Source organism: Vulpes lagopus, chromosome 23, assembly GCF_018345385.1.
Source record: "Vulpes lagopus strain Blue_001 chromosome 23, ASM1834538v1, whole genome shotgun sequence".
Lineage (NCBI taxonomy): Eukaryota > Metazoa > Chordata > Mammalia > Carnivora > Canidae > Vulpes > Vulpes lagopus.
Genome location: NC_054846.1, coordinates 55,556,341 through 55,575,974, shown reverse-complemented (window position 1 = coordinate 55,575,974; position 19,634 = coordinate 55,556,341). Strand labels below are relative to the sequence as shown.

The window sequence follows — 19,634 nt, the reverse complement described above, 5'->3', positions numbered from 1 at the left end:
TCTGCCTGATTCTCGGGTCCACCCTTCTCGGGGCCCTGCCTGCCGAGCCCTTGGGCCTCTGCTATCCCCACCCCCACCCCCACCCCGTCACCCGAGGCCAGCCTGTGCGCTGTCCCTCCCACCGCCAGCCTCCGTCTGAGTCCTCCCAGGAGCGGCCCTGTCTTCGGCTTCCCCGGATCTCCTCCGTCCACCAGGCTCAGCTCAGGCCCCCTTTCCTCTTCGCCGATTTTCCCCCAATGTCTCTGCCTCCTCCGCCACCTGCCCCAGGTAACTCGGGGTGTTCTGCGGAGCCCTGGGGCCTCGCAGCTTTGCCATCCGGGGAGCCATCAGGCCTGGAGCCGTGTCCCGCCCTCTGGGCCACTGCGCCCTCGCATCCAACGGCTGCCCCCGTCTGCCACCCTGCGGCCCCAGACCCCGCTCGGTATGTGTCCCCCCTTCTCTCTTGTCTGCTCTTGGCTCCTGCCCCCCAGCTCAGCCGCATCTTCTCTTCCAGGCCCCATGGTGCATCTTGTGCTCGGGCTTCAGACGCCCAAAAGCTTGAAACCAGGCTTTCCTGAGAGGCTCAGGCTGGGCTGGGCGTGGAGAACTTGAGCAGGCGACAACGGGGTTCTTCTCGTCACATCATGGGGTCGTTGCCCATCACAGCCATGTCCCTCGAGCCTAGCAGTTAGCGAGCAGCGCCCGTTCTCTGTTGCTCCAAGGCGTTGATTTTGGCGCCGCGCAGGCCACATGAGTCAGGGTCCCGGGGTGACGCAGGCACGTAGGCGCCGGGCCCCAAACCCCTGCCACTGTGGCCAGCACAGGGCCTGCAGCTGTAGAGCCAGGGCCAAGGTCCAGGTTGGCGGCGACTCCCGCGGGGAGGACGGGGACCACCATGCGCCCACCTCAAATGCGCTCGAGTGTAAGCAGGCGTGGACGCATCTTGCGGCCGTGGCGTCTGACCCACGGGAGCAAGTGGGAGGCCTGCAGGGCCGTGCAACTGTTGGCCGATTCGCGTGCAAACCGTGTCCTTGCGCTGGTGGCGAATGCAGCCCGCGTCGAAGTCGGGCTCTAGGCGGGAGATGTGTTGGGGACACTCCTTTCAGCTGACGCCGACCCACCATGTGGCCACCAGAAAGTGGCTTCCCCTCCCTGGGCTTCAAATCCCGTGTCTACAAAATAAGGGGTGAGCCATGTGGCCTCTGGGGTCCCTCCTGTCCCTACAAGTGGCAGCATTGCGGGAGCTATAACCGTGGGTTTGGATCCAGCTCCGTGGCTTCCTTTGCGGCTTCAGGTGAAGCTGGGTGAAGGTCGTAAGCTTAGGTTAATGCCCCTCTGCACTCGGGGGAGCACGAGTCCTAATCCGCAGAGATGGGTCCCTAAGATCCGCAGCTACGGGTGCTCAGCACCGGCCGCCTTTGGTCAGGCCCAGAAACGGGCAAACAGCAGCAGCTTTTCCTTTGCTGAGGGGGGGTGGGGGGGACTCAGCATCCCCAGGCCCTGGGGTGACCTAGACAGAGAGGTCCCCTGGACCTCGGGCTGTGGGGTCCCCTGGACAGAGAGGTCCCTGCGGGCCAGAGCCGGGGGCGAGCGACCCCCAGGAGCCGCAGGTCCTGTTTCGCCCTCCAGCCACCGGCTCCGGCCTTGGGGCTGCAGGTCCTGTTGCTTCCTGAATAGTTGTCCTTAAGGGGCAGCAGCTGGGCCCCTGCCTGGAGATGACCAGGCCGACGGCCAGTGTCCGAGCAGCACCCCCCCCCAGAAGAGCAGGGCCCGGGCCTTCCAGCCGCAGCCTGGAGGGCTCCCCAAGGGAGGTGGCGCCTCCCAGCCCCGCGATCCTGGGGTTGACCTGAGGCCCGTTGTGCCCTGGGCTTGCGTCCCAAGGGGACACTTCCCCGAGCGCTGCAGGAAGCGGCCAGGAAGCAGATAGCGCCTCGCAAACCAGATAAGCGCGTGCAGCCCCGGAGGCCCCTGGGGCCCAGCAGGGGCAGAGATAAGCGGAAATGCCAGGCTTATCTCCGCGCCCGAGCTCGAGCTCTGGACACGTCAGCGCAGCTCCTCGGCCCGGCCCGCGGCCCGTGGCCTCGGCACCTCGGGCTCCTGGGGCACCTGGGGCACCTGCGGGGGGGTGGGGTCCTTGCAGTAAGGGCAGCTCAGGCCCCGCGCCTGCAAGTCGGAGCCGGGACTTGGGGTCTTGGTGACAAGCAGCCCCGAGAGCAGGTCCTCCTGGGCCGGGAAGGCTGTGGGCAGCTCTGCTTGACGGGGGGCGGGGGGTGAGGAGGGGGAGGAAGGGAGGAGGGGAGTGGGACCTCGAAGGAGCTGAAGGGGGCGGAGGCTCCTTCGAGCTGCCGGGCAGAGACCTTGGCAGGAGAGGGAGCTGCGCTCTGGGCTGCCTGGGGGGTCGTGGAGGTCCCGGGCCCAGCTGACCCTCCGCACGTCCTCGAAGAGGAAAGGCCTCCCTGTCCTCACCTACCGGCCTCCGCCTCCCGGGGAATCGCCACGTGTGATTTTGTTACAACCAGACCGTCATCCACAGAGAAGTCCGACCCCCTGCCATGGCCTGTACCCCGACCCTGCAGGCCCCCCCTGCGTCCCAGTGGCCACACGGGGTCATCTGGCTGTGCCCCCCCACCCCATGCCCCCTCCCCGCTCCACCAACTCCGCACAGGTCGATGCAAACCCCTGTCACTGAGACTGAGTCTCGCACTTGAATATCCTTGTGCCCCCTGACACCGCTGCTGTCCCCAAACCTCTCCCCGACCCTCTACACCCAGCCCGTGTTCAGTGCCCCATTGGATTTTTGCTTTTGGGCTTTTCTTGGGTATTTTTAAAAGATTTTATTTATTTATTCATGAGATACAGAGAGAGAGAGAGAGACACGGGCAGAGGGAGACGCAGGCTCCATGCAGGGAGCCCGACCCGGGACTCGATCCCGGGACCCTGGGGTCACGCCCTGGGCCGCAGGTGGGTGCTCAGCCACTGAGCCCCCTGGAATCCCCTCCACTTGCTTTTAGGGCCAGAAGCGTGATGTCATTCTGATTCTAGTTCTTCCTTGGTGATTTTTTTTCTTTCTCATTTTGGGGAGTTTGGGATCTTCTCCTTACCCCCGAGTTCTAAAGTCGCACGACAACTCTACTATTTCCTTAATAAAGTCCTGTCCCCATTGTCTCTCCTCCTGGAATGCCAGACAAGCAGACGGGGGTGGGGGGTGGGGGGGTGGGGGGTGGGAGGGGGTGGGATCCACTGTCTGACCTCTTACCTTCTCTCTCCCTCCGTGGGCCTCCTCATCTTTTAATTCTACTTTCTGGGATGTTATCTTAACTGCATTTTCTCATATTTTTAATTTCCAAGACCTCTCCTGTACTCTAGGCTGCACCACCTTCTTCTTTCGTAGAGGCTGCCATAGCCTTTTTGCACTTTGCTGTAGCAACTAAGGAGAGCCTTTCCAGAACGTTCTTCTGTTTCCTCTGCTGTCATGTTTCTGTTTGGGGGACCCCCCTTTTCATCCCGGGGGCTTTGGATACCCGGCGATCCCTTTTTATCTGTGCATATAGATAGAAGTGGGTGAGTGACTGAGGCACAGAGAAGTGCCGAGTGATTGAGGCTGGCAGAACGGCTGGCTTGCCGGGGACCATCAGACAAGGGGATCCCTGACACCGGTAACAGGCGGCCCGCACCCCGGCCCCGCAGGACCCCCACCTCCAGGCAGGCCTCTGCTCTCCAGGGACGAGGACTCCCCGGGCCGGGCCGTGCCCACTGTGAGCACAGGTGGGAGGAGGAGACTCACTGCCTGCCCTGGACTCCTTAGCCTTGCATGGCCACTCCCCTCTTACTCCGCCTGGGGTCTCGGGGTCCATGTGCCCCTGGGGCTGCACGGGGGACACTGGCTATCCCCAGGAATGCCAGGCCAGAGTCTGGGGTCCAGCGCATGCTGGTCGGCCGCGCCGTCCCCCGGGAAAGAGGAGGCATCATGGGGCTCGCGTCTGTGCCCCCTGGCTCGCCTGCCTCTGCCCCGGTCTGTGCCCACTGGATGCAGGTGGTGCCCTGCTTGTGGGGAGAGCCGCAGAGGAGCCTCAGTCCCTCCCGGGGACCCTCGTGTCCTCAGGGCAGAGCGATGAAGGGGATCGGGCTGGTGCTTGGCCAGGCCTGCACGGGTGGGGGGCACCCCAGAAACTGGCCGGCCCTATGGGGGACCCGAACCCACTGTTGGGCTGTGCCCTGCGTGCGCCCTGGAGAATCCTCTAGGCAGCTGCTTCCCGAAGTGCAATCCGACCGTCGATCCCAGAGGCCCTGGCCACTCACTGGTCCCCTCCGCAGGGTGCGGTCCTGGGCCAGTGGCCCTCCTAGGGGACAGCAGCTGCAGCCCGGGGGTCCCCGAATCTCTTTTTCCGGGAAGAGCCTGTTTACTCGTGTGTATTTCATGACACATGTGCTCTGAGCTGCAGGCTGTCGTGCCGGGACACCCCGGCCGCTCCCACCGATGGGTCCAGATAGTGCGTGGCTGCCTGGGGACCGAGCTGGCCACACGGAGGCCCGCGAGCTGGGGCCTGTGGTCACCGCCCCCGGTGTGTTCCGTGATTGCTTCTGTGGAGGAGGCGGCTGCAGGGACTTGGGGGCGGTGCGGCCAGGACACCGCGTCTCCCTTGGCTCCCCAGCACAGCGGCTCCCCGTGCCTCCTGGCAGCACCTGCGGGTCGGGTGGGCCGCGGCCTGTCTTCTCTGGGCTCGTCCCCTCAGAACCGGGCTTTGGAGGCTGCGGCGGATAGAACCTGCGAGAAGCCTGGTCCCCTGCCCTCTGGGCTGCTGCGGCAGCTGTTTCGGCCTCTAGACATTGGTGCCTGGTGCCTGCGTAGTTGGTGCCGGGGCGGTGGGGGGGCCTGGAGATGTGCCCGGGGGGCTCCGTGGGGAGCACGGCCGAGGGGTGGCACCTGGCGAGGAGCCTGAGCCGCTTCCCTCACGTCTATTATTAGGCCCAGGCGCCCAGTGACCGAGGCCGTGGAGGGGACGGGCCCACAGACCCCCCTCACAGGCAGTCCAAGCACATACACAAGCCGCTGCGAGGTAGCCGCACCCAAAATTTGTTTTTAATTTGCAAAAGCATCAAATGCTTTGTCACGGGAAAACTCGGAACGGCCCCACATTTACTTCTGCTTTTCATTGCTTTTCATTGTGAACGCGGCATGTCTGTGGCGGGTGGGATCCGGCTGCGTGGCTCAGCGCTTTGGGCCTCTGGAGGCCTTATCCGTTTCTTTTTTTTTAAGATTTTATTTATTTATTTATTCATGAGAGACACACAGAGAGGCAGAGACCCAGGCGGAGGGAGGAGCAGGCTCCATGCAGGGAGCCCGACGCAGGACTCAATCCCAGGACCCTGGAGTCACAGGCTGAGCTGGCAGACGCTCACCCCGGAGCCCCCGGGTACCCTTGGAGGCCTCGTGCTGCGCGGGGATCCCCGAGGCCCCCCATAAAGCCCAGCTTTGTAGCTCATTCCTGAGGGGCCCCATGCCTCCAAGCTCCGGTCCAAGCACCTGAAGCCCTGCCGGCCTGGGCAGATTGTTAGAATATTTGCCCGTCAGCACCCTCTCAGGGAGGAATGCTAGATGCTGCCACCATGTCAAGGGGCCCCAAGGGGAAGGGCCCTGCCAAGCTGTCACTCCCGCCGCGGCCGACCCGGAGATAAGCTAAGGCGAGGGCTCGCAGACGCTGGGCCCCGCGCGACCGTGCGGGCTGGGCTGCGGGCTGTGGATGGCAATGAGCTGCCGGGGGCCCCCCGCCCGTGTGAACGCCTGAGGCCGTGGCTTCCACGACTCATCGTCCTCGCGCAGCTGCCCCAGGATGTCGGGAGCCCCCCAGGAGGGTTTGGAGCCCCGGGGGCCGCCGCCGGCCAGCAAGGCCTGCCTGACCACCATGGACACGAAGCTCAACGTGCTGAACGAGAAGGTCGACAAGCTCTTACACTTCCAAGAAGACGTCACGGAGAAACTGCAGTGTGTATGCCAGGGCCTGGGCCACCTGGAGCAAGGTCTACACCGGCTGGAGGCCCGTCAGGTCCCGGGCCCCGCTGGGGCCGCCCGCACCCCTGCAGCCGCCGCGCAGGCCGCCGCGCAGGCCGGGTGGCCCGAGGTCCTGGAGCTGGTGAGGGCCGTGAGACAGGAGGCGGCCCAGCACGGCGCCAGGCTGGAGGCCCTGCTCGGGATGCTGGTGGCCGTGGACAAGGTGGTGGCTGTGGTGGGAGCCGTGTTCCAGAACTCGAAGGTCGTGGACTTCATCATGCAGGGGAGCCTGCCCTGGAGGAAAGGCAGCCTGGCCGACGGCCCCGTGGAGGTTGGTGTCCCCCGCCCTAGCCCGCTGTCCCCCCCCCTCCCCCGGGGCTGCAGGGAGAGCTGGCCTGCCGGGGACACCTGGGACAGCCGGGCTGAGACGCGGGGGAGTGCTGTGCCCTCCTGGGCCACCTGCCCCAGCTGCCCGCGGGTTCCCCGGGCAGGTCCCCGGCCGGCCGCTCTTCCCGGGAAGGGAGAGGCAGTGGCCGTGGGGCCCGTGGGCCTTGGGCCGCTTCAGGAGTGGGAGGACACGGGCCACTCAGGAGGGGAGCACGGTGAAGCGTACACATTCCAGGGACTTCTGTTGGCTCCTCTGTCCCTTCACACCTGGAGGAGGAAGCAGCGGGAGCCCGTCGGCCCAGCAGAGCCCCCTCCCCTGTCCCCGTCCCCCTCCCGTCCCCAACCTTGGGCTGTGTCCCCGAGTGGGCGAGAGGGCAGACGTGCAGCTGCCGGTTGGAAGCTGAGTGTTGACAGTGAGCCCTGGGGACAGGTTGAGGGAGCCGGAGCCCGGGGGTGGACGGTGGCATTCCTGGGGGCGGCTGTTCCCGAGGATTGCACAACCAGGGCTGCTGTTGTGAGAGCGGAGGTGGCGGCCGGGCCACACTCTGTTTGGGAACAGCTAAGAGTCGGCCACTTAGCAACCCTCGGGCCGCCCGGGGCCACTGGGGCCACCCAGGGCCACCCTTCAGACCCCGCGCTCGTCCACCCAGGCGAGGGGGTGGGGCCTGCAGGTGGCTGGCTCCCCGAGGCTCCTGGGAGCGGGGTGCGGGGGCTCCCCCCTACCCGCTGGGCCTCCCGGGCCTGCAGACCCCCCAGCTCCCTGCGCATAGGGCCGCGGGCCAGGCGACCTGCTGCTTTTCCCCCCATAAGCAAACTTAGCTGTATTTTTACTTACTTATTAAGGCCGCAGAGTGAGGGCGGTGCAGAGGGACAGGGAGGAGCTGTATTTTTATTTACTTATTAAGGCGCAGAGGAGGCGCGGCGCAGGGCCTGAGACCCAGGCCGAGGCTTCCCCGATGGGGCCCCCGGCACCCCAACAACCTCAGCTTGGCAGAGAAACTTCTGTAACAGGCGCTCAGGTAAAGCGGTCACAGGGCACCTGGCGGCTCGGCCGGGAAGGGGTGAGCGTTCGCCTCCTGGCCTCCGCTCAGGTCTTGATCTCAGGGTGCTGAGTTTGAGCCCGCGCTGAGCCTCCCGCTGGGCTTGGAGTTCACTTAAACAAGGTGGCCTGGGGCTCAGTCAGCTCAGCGTCTGCCCTCGGCCAGGTCGGCCCAGGTCGGCCCAGGTTGGCCCAGGTTGTGGTCCCAGGTCCCGGGGTCGAGCCCCGCATCAGGCACCCTGCTCAGCGGGCTCTGCTCCTCCCTTGGCCCCGCCTCCCCTCCCTGCTCCTGCTCTCTCTCCTGCTTCCTCTTTCTCTCTCCCAAATAAATAAAATCTTTAAAATACGAACAGACCAACAGAACAACATACACGTGGTATCAGAGAACCAGGTCCCTGCGGCTCCAGCCCCCGGGCCCCGGGCCTGCCATCCTCCCCAGGAGTCGTGGGCGCCAGGTTCCTACAAAGCCTCCCAGAGTCTGTTTATCCATAAGCATCACCTCTTTGGTGGAACTCAATATTATTCATGTTATGCTGGCCTTGATTTTTTTTTTTTTTAATTAATGTGTTTTGGGCACTGTTTCGTGTTCTTACATAAGAAAAGCTTCTTCGTTCTTAAGGTCGCGCAGCCTGTGGCTGGGGGATGAGTCTTATTTGTTCACCGGCCCCACATCGTGGTTTGTTTATATCATTTCTCACTTTTAGCTGCTATAAATAGCCAGGCGGTGAATGCCTGTAGACGTGCGAGCTTATCTCCCCGATACCCTCCTGGAAGGGGCAAGGCCAAGCCAAAGGGTAGAGTTTGGACATAAGGCCACACTGACCTTCAAAGGAGTTGCTGCAGCCCGGCCTCCCGTCAACGGCTTACGGGAAGACTTGTTGCCTCCCCTTTGCTAACAAAGCATATTATCCCATTTCATCCTTTGCTCGTGTGGTAAATTGAAAACTGAGACCTGATCGCGCATGGGGGGTTTCCTTTAAAATTTTCAAGAATGTTTGCAAAAAGTACAAAAATTTTTACATGAAGATTCTCAAACATTTATAAACACAGAGATCAGTCTCGTGACCCTGTGAACCCATGATGGGGGCCAGCGTTGCTGCATCTGCTCCCCACCTACTTCCCTGTCTCGGCATCATTTTGAAGCCAATCTGAGACAGCGGGTAGCTTCCTCCATAAACGTTAGCATTCATCTAGAAGATAAGGGCTCTTTTAAAAAATGTAATTATCGGGGATCCCTGGGTGGCTCAGTGGTTTGGCGCCTGCCTTTGGCCCAGGGTGCGATCCTGGAGTCCCAGGATCGAGTTCCGCATTGGGCTTCCTGCATGGAGCCTGCTTCTCCCTCTGCCTGTGTCTCTGCCTCTCTCTATGTCTATCATGAATAAATAAATAAATCTTTTTAAAAAATGTAATTATGATGCCATTTTCACAACTAAAAAGTAGACAGTAATTTAACATTACCAAAGTTAGTGTTTGGATTTTCCTAATTGTCTTTATGCTCGTTTCCTCTTACCTATGTTATATGCCTCTTAGTGTTAATTCTTTATCTTTAATTCATAAAAAAATGGAAACACTCCATTATGGAAAATTTTAGACATAACCACAAGTAGATGGGATGATATACCTCATTGTAGTTTTAATTTGTATTTCTTTTACTAGAAGTTTGAGCATCTTGCACAGATTTAAAACCTGTATTTTTCTGTGAATGCTGCTCATGTCCTTTTCCTGCTTTACCTTTTTTTTTTTTAAGATTTTATTTATTCAGGAGAAACACAGAGAGAGAGGCAGAGACACAGGCAAAGGGAGAAACAGGCTCCCTGCCAGGAGCCCGATGGTGGGACTAGATCCCAGGACCCTGGAGTCACGCCCTGGGCCAAAGGCAGATGTTCAACCCCTAAGCCACCCGGGCATCCCTTTTCCTGCTTTTCTACTTAAGTTTTTTTTTCCTTATTGATTTGCAAGAGCTCCTTATATATTGTGAAATTAGCTACCAAACACTTTGCAGATATGTAGGCATTCGCGAGTAGGGGGAAATCGTTGAGTACCCGGAGTTCTTGCCCCCGTCTTGTCTGTGCTGCTCAGCTGGCATGTGGCTGGCCTCTCCTCTGGCCTCCGTGTGGAGTACACCTGTTGGTAACCATCTACAGCTTTGAGTCTAGGCCTTGGTCAGCTCCTGGTCCGTCCTCCACACCAGGCCTCTACCTCCGGAGGCGGGCTGAGGACGGGTCCGGCGGGTCTCACGGGAGGGTCCGGAGAATGGGTATAGTAGCCCCGGCTATTTAACCCTTTGTTGGTGCTGAAAACAGAGACTTTCTGGAGACCCTCTTCAAGCTTCCTAAGAGGGTGGGGGCATAGTCATGATCGGTGGAATTGAAGCAGATCCTAGCATTGGCTCCTAAATTTGAAAATTGTGCCAGGACTATGGAATTTCAGAAACAAGCCGAAGGGAAAAAAGAGAGAGAGACACAAACCAAGAAACAGACTCTTAACGTTAGAGAACAAATCGGTGGTTATCAGAGGGGTGGGGGTGGGGAAGGGAGAGCACTTGTGATGAGCCCTGGGTGTCATGTGGAAGAGCTGAATATTGGTTTATTTTTTATTTTTAAAATAAATTGTGTTTGAGAGAGAGAGTGAGAGCAGGAGCATGAGTGGGGGAGAGGGGGAGGGGGAGAAGCAGGGAGCCTGATGTGGGGCCCATCCCAGGACCCCGGGATCGTGAACTGAGCTGAGCCCCCAGGCGCCCCTTGAATCCGTATATTGTACATCTGGAACTAATATCACACTATATGTTAACTCTACTGGAATTAAAATTTTTAAAGATGTCTTTAAAAAAAAAGTCCAAAAGAAAAAAAAAAGAAAGAAAATGGTGCCAAGACTTCGTGAAGGTCCTCCTGGGTTTTCTGCACCCGGTGGTGCTCGTGTTGGTAACGATGAGTTAGATCATTACCGAGACAGCTGCTCCCCTCAAAGGACAGGGTCAGGCCGGCCGAGCTGCTCAGAAGACGCCCTTCCTCTAGGACGCTGTGCAGGGCTCTTCTTCCTCTGAAGAAGATTTGGACAACGCGCGACCGGCTGTGTGTGCAGGTGTGTGTCTGCGTGTGTGTGCGTGTGTGTACGCATGTGTGTAAGTGTGTGTGTCTGTATGCATGTGCCTGCATGTGTGTCTGCATCTGCGTGTGTGCCTGCGTGTGTGTATGTGTACATGTGCATTGTCTGCATGTGCATGTGCCTGTATGCGTGTGTGCATGTGCCTGTGTGTGGTATGGCTGTGTGTGTGCCTGCGTGTGTGTGTACATGTGCCTGCATGTGTATGTGTGCCTGCATGTGTGTGTGCCTGTGCCTCTGTGTGTGCGCACACGCGTGCCTGCATGAGCGTGTGCACCTGCGCCTGTGTGTGCCTGCGTGTGCGTGTGCATGTGTGCACATGAGCCTGCATGTGCCTGAATGTGTGTGCCTACGTGTGTGTGCCTGCATGTGTGCGTGTGCGTGCGTGTGTGCGTGTGAACCTGCATGTGCCTGTGTGTGTGTGCGTGCGTGCACGTGTGCCTGCATGCAGGTGTGTGTGTGTGCCTGCGTGTGTGTGCCTGCATGTGTGTGTGCCTGCGTGTGCCTGCGTGTGTGCGTGTGTGTGCATGAGCCTGTGTGTGCCTGTGTGCGTGTGCCTACATGTGTGTGCCTGCATGTGTATGTGCGTGTGTATGCATGAGCCTGCATGTGCCTACTTGTGTGCCTGCATGTGTGCGTGTGCGTGTGTGTGCGCGTGAACCTGCGTGTGCCTGTGTGTGTGTGTGTGTGTGTGTGCGTGCACGTGTGCCTGCATGTGGGTGTGCGTGCCCGGGGGTGCCTGCATGTGTGTGTGCCTCCATGTGCGTGTGCGTGTGCGTGTGTACGTGCGCGTGTGTGTGCCCACAGCGACAGCGGGCGGGGGATGGCTGTGAGCCCAGCAAGGTCTGCCAGGGGACCGTGCCTTCGCATCGCTGCCCGCCGGGGTGAGAGCGGGAGGCGTGGGTGACATGGCTTCCTGTCCCCAGCTCCGGGGGGTGGCAGGAGCAAGTGTGCGCAGAGGCCCGGGAGTGGCCCGTGCTGAGTACGGGGATGCGGGGCACACGGCAGCAGCTGCATGGCAGCACGTGGCTGATGCCGGGCTAGGGGCTCCATGTGTCGAACCCCCAGGGATGGACCTGCCGCCTTGGGTCCCACGGGCCGGGCAGGCGGTGGCTGGAGGCCCAGGCCCGTGAGGGGAGCTGCCCTGGGACCCCCACCGCGTGGGCCTACCGGTGCCGGGGTCATCTGGTTTTCTTGAGGTGACTCTGGGAACCAGGGTTGTACCCAGCAGCATTAAGGCATAATTTGCACACGGTAAGCAGCCCGTTCGCACACTCGGTCCGTCCGTTTTAGGTACACGGCTCCGCACGTGGTTATACCCCATCAGCACCCACACAGTCCAAACACGGAGCGATCCTGAGCCCCTGCAGGAACTTAGACTCTTAATGTAGGGGCGCCCGGGGGCTCGGAGGTGAGCGTCTGCCTCTGGCCCAGGGCGTGACCCCGGGTCCCGGGATCGAATCCCCATGGAGCTCCCTGCAGGGAGCCTGCTTCTCCTCTGCCTGGGTCTCTGCCTCTCTCTGTGTCTCTCATGAATAAATAAATAAAATCTTTAAAGGGGCAAGGCCAAGCCAAAGGGTAGAGTTTGGACATAAGGCCACACTGACCTTCAAAGGAGTTGCTGCAGCCCGGCCTCCCGTCAACGGCTTACGGGAAGACTTGTTGCCTCCCCTTTGCTAACAAAGCATATTATCCCATTTCATCCTTTGCTCGTGTGGTAAATTGAAAACTGAGACCTGATCGCGCATGGGGGGTTTCCTTTAAAATTTTCAAGAATGTTTGCAAAAAGTACAAAAATTTTTACATGAAGATTCTCAAACATTTATAAACACAGAGATCAGTCTCGTGACCCTGTGAACCCATGATGGGGGCCAGCGTTGCTGCATCTGCTCCCCACCTACTTCCCTGTCTCGGCATCATTTTGAAGCCAATCTGAGACAGCGGGTCGCTTCCTCCATAAACGTTAGCATTCATCTAGAAGATAAGGGCTCTTTTAAAAAATGTAATTATCGGGGATCCCTGGGTGGCTCAGTGGTTTGGCGCCTGCCTTTGGCCCAGGGTGCGATCCTGGAGTCCCAGGATCGAGTTCCGCATTGGGCTTCCTGCATGGAGCCTGCTTCTCCCTCTGCCTGTGTCTCTGCCTCTCTCTATGTCTATCATGAATAAATAAATAAATCTTTTTAAAAAATGTAATTATGATGCCATTTTCACAACTAAAAAGTAGACAGTAATTTAACATTACCAAAGTTAGTGTTTGGATTTTCCTAATTGTCTTTATGCTCGTTTCCTCTTACCTATGTTATATGCCTCTTAGTGTTAATTCTTTATCTTTAATTCATAAAAAAATGGAAACACTCCATTATGGAAAATTTTAGACATAACCACAAGTAGATGGGATGATATACCTCATTGTAGTTTTAATTTGTATTTCTTTTACTAGAAGTTTGAGCATCTTGCACAGATTTAAAACCTGTATTTTTCTGTGAATGCTGCTCATGTCCTTTTCCTGCTTTACCTTTTTTTTTTTTAAGATTTTATTTATTCAGGAGAAACACAGAGAGAGAGGCAGAGACACAGGCAAAGGGAGAAACAGGCTCCCTGCCAGGAGCCCGATGGTGGGACTAGATCCCAGGACCCTGGAGTCACGCCCTGGGCCAAAGGCAGATGTTCAACCCCTAAGCCACCCGGGCATCCCTTTTCCTGCTTTTCTACTTAAGTTTTTTTTCCTTATTGATTTGCAAGAGCTCCTTATATATTGTGAAATTAGCTACCAAACACTTTGCAGATATGTAGGCATTCGCGAGTAGGGGGAAATCGTTGAGTACCCGGAGTTCTTGCCCCCGTCTTGTCTGTGCTGCTCAGCTGGCATGTGGCTGGCCTCTCCTCTGGCCTCCGTGTGGAGTACACCTGTTGGTAACCATCTACAGCTTTGAGTCTAGGCCTTGGTCAGCTCCTGGTCCGTCCTCCACACCAGGCCTCTACCTCCGGAGGCGGGCTGAGGACGGGTCCGGCGGGTCTCACGGGAGGGTCCGGAGAATGGGTATAGTAGCCCCGGCTATTTAACCCTTTGTTGGTGCTGAAAACAGAGACTTTCTGGAGACCCTCTTCAAGCTTCCTAAGAGGGTGGGGGCATAGTCATGATCGGTGGAATTGAAGCAGATCCTAGCATTGGCTCCTAAATTTGAAAATTGTGCCAGGACTATGGAATTTCAGAAACAAGCCGAAGGGAAAAAAGAGAGAGAGACACAAACCAAGAAACAGACTCTTAACGTTAGAGAACAAATCGGTGGTTATCAGAGGGGTGGGGGTGGGGAAGGGAGAGCACTTGTGATGAGCCCTGGGTGTCGTGTGGAAGAGCTGAATATTGGTTTATTTTTTATTTTTAAAATAAATTGTGTTTGAGAGAGAGAGTGAGAGCAGGAGCATGAGTGGGGGAGAGAGGGAGGGGGAGAAGCAGGGAGCCTGATGTGGGGCCCATCCCAGGACCCCGGGATCGTGAACTGAGCTGAGCCCCCAGGCGCCCCTTGAATCCGTATATTGTACATCTGGAACTAATATCACACTATATGTTAACTCTACTGGAATTAAAATTTTTAAAGATGTCTTTAAAAAAAAAGTCCAAAAGAAAAAAAAAGAAAGAAAATGGTGCCAAGACTTCGTGAAGGTCCTCCTGGGTTTTCTGCACCCGGTGGTGCTCGTGTTGGTAACGATGAGTTAGATCATTACCGAGACAGCTGCTCCCCTCAAAGGACAGGGTCAGGCCGGCCGAGCTGCTCAGAAGACGCCCTTCCTCTAGGACGCTGTGCAGGGCTCTTCTTCCTCTGAAGAAGATTTGGACAACGCGCGACCGGCTGTATGTGCAGGTGTGTGTCTTTGTGTGTGTGCGTGTGTGTACGCATGTGTGTAAGTGTGTGTGTCTGTATGCATGTGCCTGCATGTGTGTCTGCATCTGCGTGTGTGCCTGCGTGTGTGTATGTGTACATGTGCATTGTCTGCATGTGCATGTGCCTGTATGCGTGTGTGCATGTGCCTGTGTGTGGTATGGCTGTGTGTGTGCCTGCGTGTGTGTGTACATGTGCCTGCATGTGTATGTGTGCCTGCATGTGTGTGTGCCTGTGCCTCTGTGTGTGCGCACACGCGTGCCTGCATGAGCGTGTGCACCTGCGCCTGTGTGTGCCTGCGTGTGCGTGTGCATGTGTGCACATGAGCCTGCATGTGCCTGAATGTGTGTGCCTACGTGTGTGTGCCTGCATGTGTGCGTGTGCGTGCGTGTGTGCGTGTGAACCTGCATGTGCCTGTGTGTGTGTGCGTGCGTGCACGTGTGCCTGCATGCAGGTGTGTGTGTGTGCCTGCGTGTGTGTGCCTGCATGTGTGTGTGCCTGCGTGTGCCTGCATGTGTGCGTGTGTGTGCGTGAGCCTGTGTGTGCCTGAATGCATGTGCCTACGTGTGTGTGCCTGCATGTGTATGTGCGTGTGTATGCATGAGCCTGCATGTGCCTACTTGTGTGCCTGCATGTGTGCGTGTGCGTGCGTGTGCGCGTGAACCTGCGTGTGCCTGTGTGTGTGTGTGTGTGTGTGTGTGCGTGCACGTGTGCCTGCATGTGGGTGTGCGTGCCCGGGGGTGCCTGCATGTGTGTGTGCCTCCATGTGCGTGTGCGTGTGCGTGTGTACGTGCGCGTGTGTGTGCCCACAGTGACAGCGGGCGGGGGATGGCTGTGAGCCCAGCAAGGTCTGCCAGGGGACCGTGCCTTCGCATCGCTGCCCGCCGGGGTGAGAGCGGGAGGCGTGGGTCACATGGCTTCCTGTCCCCAGCTCCGGGGGTGGCAGGAGCGAGTGTGCGCAGAGGCCCGGGAGTGGCCCGTGCTGAGTACGGGGATGCGGGGCACACGGCGGCAGCTGCATGGCAGCACGTGGCTGATGCCGGGCTAGGGGCTCCATGTGTCGAACCCCCAGGGATGGACCTGCCGCCTTGGGTCCCACGGGCCGGGCAGGCGGTGGCTGGAGGCCCAGGCCCGTGAGGGGAGCTGCCCTGGGACCCCCACCGCGTGGGCCTACCGGTGCCGGGTCATCTGGTTTTCTTGAGGTGACTCTGGGAACCAGGGTTGTACCCAGCAGCATTAAGGCATAATTTGCACACGGTAAGCAGCCCGTTCGCACACTCGGTCCGTCCGTTTTAGGTACACGGCTCCGCACGTGGTTATACCCCATCAGCACCCACACAGTCCAAACACGGAGCGATCCTGAGCCCCCTGCAGGAACTTAGACTCTTAATGTAGGGGCGCCCGGGGGCCTCGGAGGTGAGCGTCTGCCTCTGGCCCAGGGCGTGACCCCGGGTCCCGGGATCGAATCCCCATGGAGCTCCCTGCAGGGAGCCTGCTTCTCCTCTGCCTGGGTCTCTGCCTCTCTCTGTGTCTCTCATGAATAAATAAATAAAATCTTTAAAAAAAACTTAATTTAAAAGCCTTCTAGCGGGGCGATGCGAGGCTGTCGGTGGGCAGCTGCCTTTGGCTTGGGTTGTGGGATCGAGCCCCACGTCGGGCTCCGGGTGCAGGGGCAGCCTGCTTCTCCCTCTCTCTGCTGCTCCCTGTGCTTGTGCGCTCTCTCTCTCTCTCTCTCAAGGAAATAAATAAAACCTTCAAACAAACTCTCCTAGATTCAAAGTGTTAATAACAAATCAAAAAATGTAAAACGCTATGCAGGCCAGACACAATGTGTCTGCAGCTCCTTTTGGCTCCGCATCGGGGCCTCTGTGCCAGGGCAAGGGCCTTCAGCGGCAGGTGTCTGCGGCCAGGGCCTCGGGGCTGGGACAGACCTGCCACGGTGATAAGGACCAGGCGGAGTCAAAGTCTGGAAACCTCTAGAAGCACCAGAGGGCCCAGCAAGGGGTCAGGTCATGTAGGAATGGCCAGGCTTAGGGATCCTGGGTGCTCCCGCCGGTCAGGAGTGGGAGCACTGGCCCGGATGGACCCCTGCGTCAAAACCAGAGCCTCCCGGGCCCCTGGCACCTGCACATGCAGCTGCCCACACAGTCCTGCCACAGGCGAACCCTGGCTCAGGCGGGATGTGATCCCAGAGCTACGGGGCACTTGGTGCGGGGCACACGCTTGTCAGGATTCCATGATTCACTCCCCCAGGCCCCTCCCTGACTCAGCAAGGCAGGTAATATTATCCTCCCTGTTTCACAGATGGGGAAGGGGAGACACGCAGAAGTCACGGATCGTGGCCGAGGGGTCAAGGTGGGGTCTGAACCCCGCAGGTCTGGCCAAGGGTTGGAGAGGCCGCCTGGGATGCGCCCCCTCCCTGGCTGGCGCTGAGCTGACCGTGGCACTCCCCCGCCCCCCGGCCGCCCCTTTACCCCCAAACAAGGGCTCATCTGACGTCAGGGGCCACGTCAAGCCAAGTCTGTAAAGGCCGTGACTCACCGACCTGAATTGTCACCGTAAGACTGGATTTATTCTGCCTCCTATTTATTCTGCCTCCTATGGATTTATTGGCCTAAGTTCCTGGAGGCCCGCTCTGTCGAGGAGCCCCGCCGGGTCTGCCCCGTTGTGGGATGTGACGACACATTATAAAGGACTTGGCGGCCTTGGGGAGGGGTCTTTATCGCTAGAACAACAGTAGCAATATCTCCCCTCGAGTATTCCTGCGAGACCACGTGAGCCACCTGAGTCCTACCCAAGGCCCGTGGTGGGTGCTCAGTAAACATGTCGGTGGCCGCATGAGTGATGATGACGGTGATGACGTTGCTCTTTCAGAACAAAGATCGAGTAGAAGAGAAAGGAGCCAAACCAAAGCATGCGCTGAGCACCAGAGCCGTGCAGGCCGAGATCAGGGGGCCCTGGGAAGGTGAGTGGCCCCACGGCTGCGATCATGTCCGTCTCACAATAAAAATGCCAACGCCGCCGCCGACAGTGTGGTCACTAGCAAACCACTGAGGCTCCTTTATCTTTTTCATGTTTTAACCCTTCGTGTGTGTCTCACTGTATTTCTATTTATTTATTTATTTATTTATTTATTTATTTATTTATTTATTTTTGTATTTCTATTTTAAAGTCACTCAGACGAGCTCCCTTCCGTGTAAGCTGTGCCACCCGCCTAACCCTCGGGCCTATTTCACTTTGCTTTAAATGTTCCTGCATCGCTTGTGTTCAGTTTCATCCTCTTTCACAATTTGGTGTAGTATTGACACGGTTCTAGAATTAAATCCACAAAATAAGGAATATATTAAGAGAAGCCCAGCTTCTATCCTCGTTCCTCCTTTATGTATGGAACCGCTCACAACATTTTTTGTCTTCTCTGTGTGTTTAGACCACGTTCCACGTGGTTCTGCACACGCACCTGCACACGCGCACATGTGTCCTCCCTTCTTAGGGAGACAGAAGCACAGCACGGTCCCGTCACCCACGGCGCGTCCTGAGATCGGCCTGTAGCACATCTGGACATAGTCGCATCTGTTTACGGCCGTGCAGCGGCCCATGTGATAGGCCGTGGTTCGGCCACGTGGCCTCCTGCTGAGGGTCACTTGGGTTGTTACAGATACGCCGGCTGCGTGGCCTTTGCACGTCCCCGCAGTAGCTTCGGGACAGGGCCTCGGCCTGGGATGCGATTTCATGGGCCTGTCTTCCTGCAGAGAGCCGGAGGGCGGCCCCGCCGGAGGGCCCAGCAGCAAGGCCAGTGACCGTCAGCGCCTCGGGGCCAGGAGCGGACGTGTCCACGCAGGCGGAGGCCCTGCGGCGGCAGGAAGAAGCGGTTCCTGGCCCGGGCCCCGAGCCCCCCGGCCTCCTGCCACTGCCTGAGAGCCCGGCCACTGGCCGGGGATGGTCTGCAGCATCCCCCAGGCTCGGGGAGGCCCCCTGCACAGACCAGGGAGCAGCATTCGGAGGGCCTGACCCGCCGCCAGGGCTGCCCGGCCCGGCTCCGGCCACGCAAGGCCGCCGGAGAGCCGCCTCCCAGGTAGGGGGCACGGGTCCTCGCTGCGTGGAGCCCTGAGGGAGGCCGGCGGGGGGCGGGGGGGGGGCTGTGGGCAGCTGAGAGTGCTGCTCCCGCCCGGCGCCCGTTAGATTTACCCAAAGGAAATTTTAAAATCCCAACATCTGAAAGTCTGACCTATTCAGTGTAGAGCGAGGCGCAGGTCTCCCTCCCCCTTTGCGGTCTCCCAAGCTCCTGGGGGGGATCCTGGGGGGATCGGCGGGGAGCTCTCGGGACAGCCAGGCGCACAGAGGCCCTGCCCAGGCGCCCCAGACCACGCCAGAGTGCTTCCCAGAGTGTGGGAAGCAGGGGAGAGGCAGAGATGCCCAGGGCCACACAGCAGGGGGTTCACAAAGCTGAAAGCCGAATCCGGGACTCAGATCCGGAATCTGCTCCTACCCACTGCACCATCCTACCTCCACCGATCAGCGTTTAATTAAGCCCCAGAGGGGATCCCTGGGTGCCTCAGCCGTTTAGCGCCTGCCTTTGGCTCAGGGTGTGATCCTGGAGTCTCAGGATCGAGTCCCGCGTCAGGCTCCCTGCATGGAGCCTGCTTCTCCCTCTGCCTCTCTCTCTCTCTATCATGAATAAGTAAATAAGTAAATCTTTAAAAATAATAAAATAAAATAATTAAGCCCCAGATACCGAGGTGGGAGACAGGGACGGGGATTCAGAGGGAGGGGGTAGAGGCTGAGTCGGTCCAGGGGGGCTTTGGGGACGATTACACTGGGGCCTGGAGGTGGGGTCGTGCCCTCAGGTCCAGCCCTTGGCCCCCCGCAAGCCCCGTGATGACGGCCAGGCCCCCCCAGCCCCGTGCAACTGTACATCCCAGGCCCCTGGATGTGCTGCTTCCCCCTCTGGAGGGGGCCTGCGGCTCTCCTGCCCCTGCCCTGGGTTGTCCTTACTTGTAACACAGCCCGCCCCTTCCCGAGACCGGGCGGGGGGGGGGGGGGGCTGCTGACCCTCAGAGGAGCCCAGGCCGGCTGTCTGCTTCTGTTCTAGAAGGAAGTGAGTGTCTGTGGGGCCTCAGCCAGCTCAGGGGAGGGGCTCCCGGCAGGCATCCCTCGATCCTGGCCAGGGCTGTAACTAGGGAACCTAGGGGTGTGGGTGGACGTGGTGGGGGTCCCAGAGGATGCTGCGCGAGGGGCAAGGTCTCCCTTCAGCCCTGAG

The 19,634-nt window shown here is 58.8% G+C and overlaps 1 protein-coding gene across 1 annotated transcript in view; it reads left to right on the top strand.

Moving 5' to 3' along the window:
- Window positions 1-5,286: 5,286 nt before the first annotated feature.
- The window catches only part of MYLK3 (myosin light chain kinase 3), a 39,726-nt gene continuing 25,378 nt past the window's right edge, over window positions 5,287-19,634 (top strand). Inside the window, 3 exon segments of the mRNA XM_041738885.1 lie at window positions 5,287-6,299; window positions 17,252-17,342; window positions 18,127-18,449. Coding sequence (XP_041594819.1) covers window positions 5,811-6,299; window positions 17,252-17,342; window positions 18,127-18,449 — 903 coding nt within the window. The 5' untranslated portion in view covers window positions 5,287-5,810.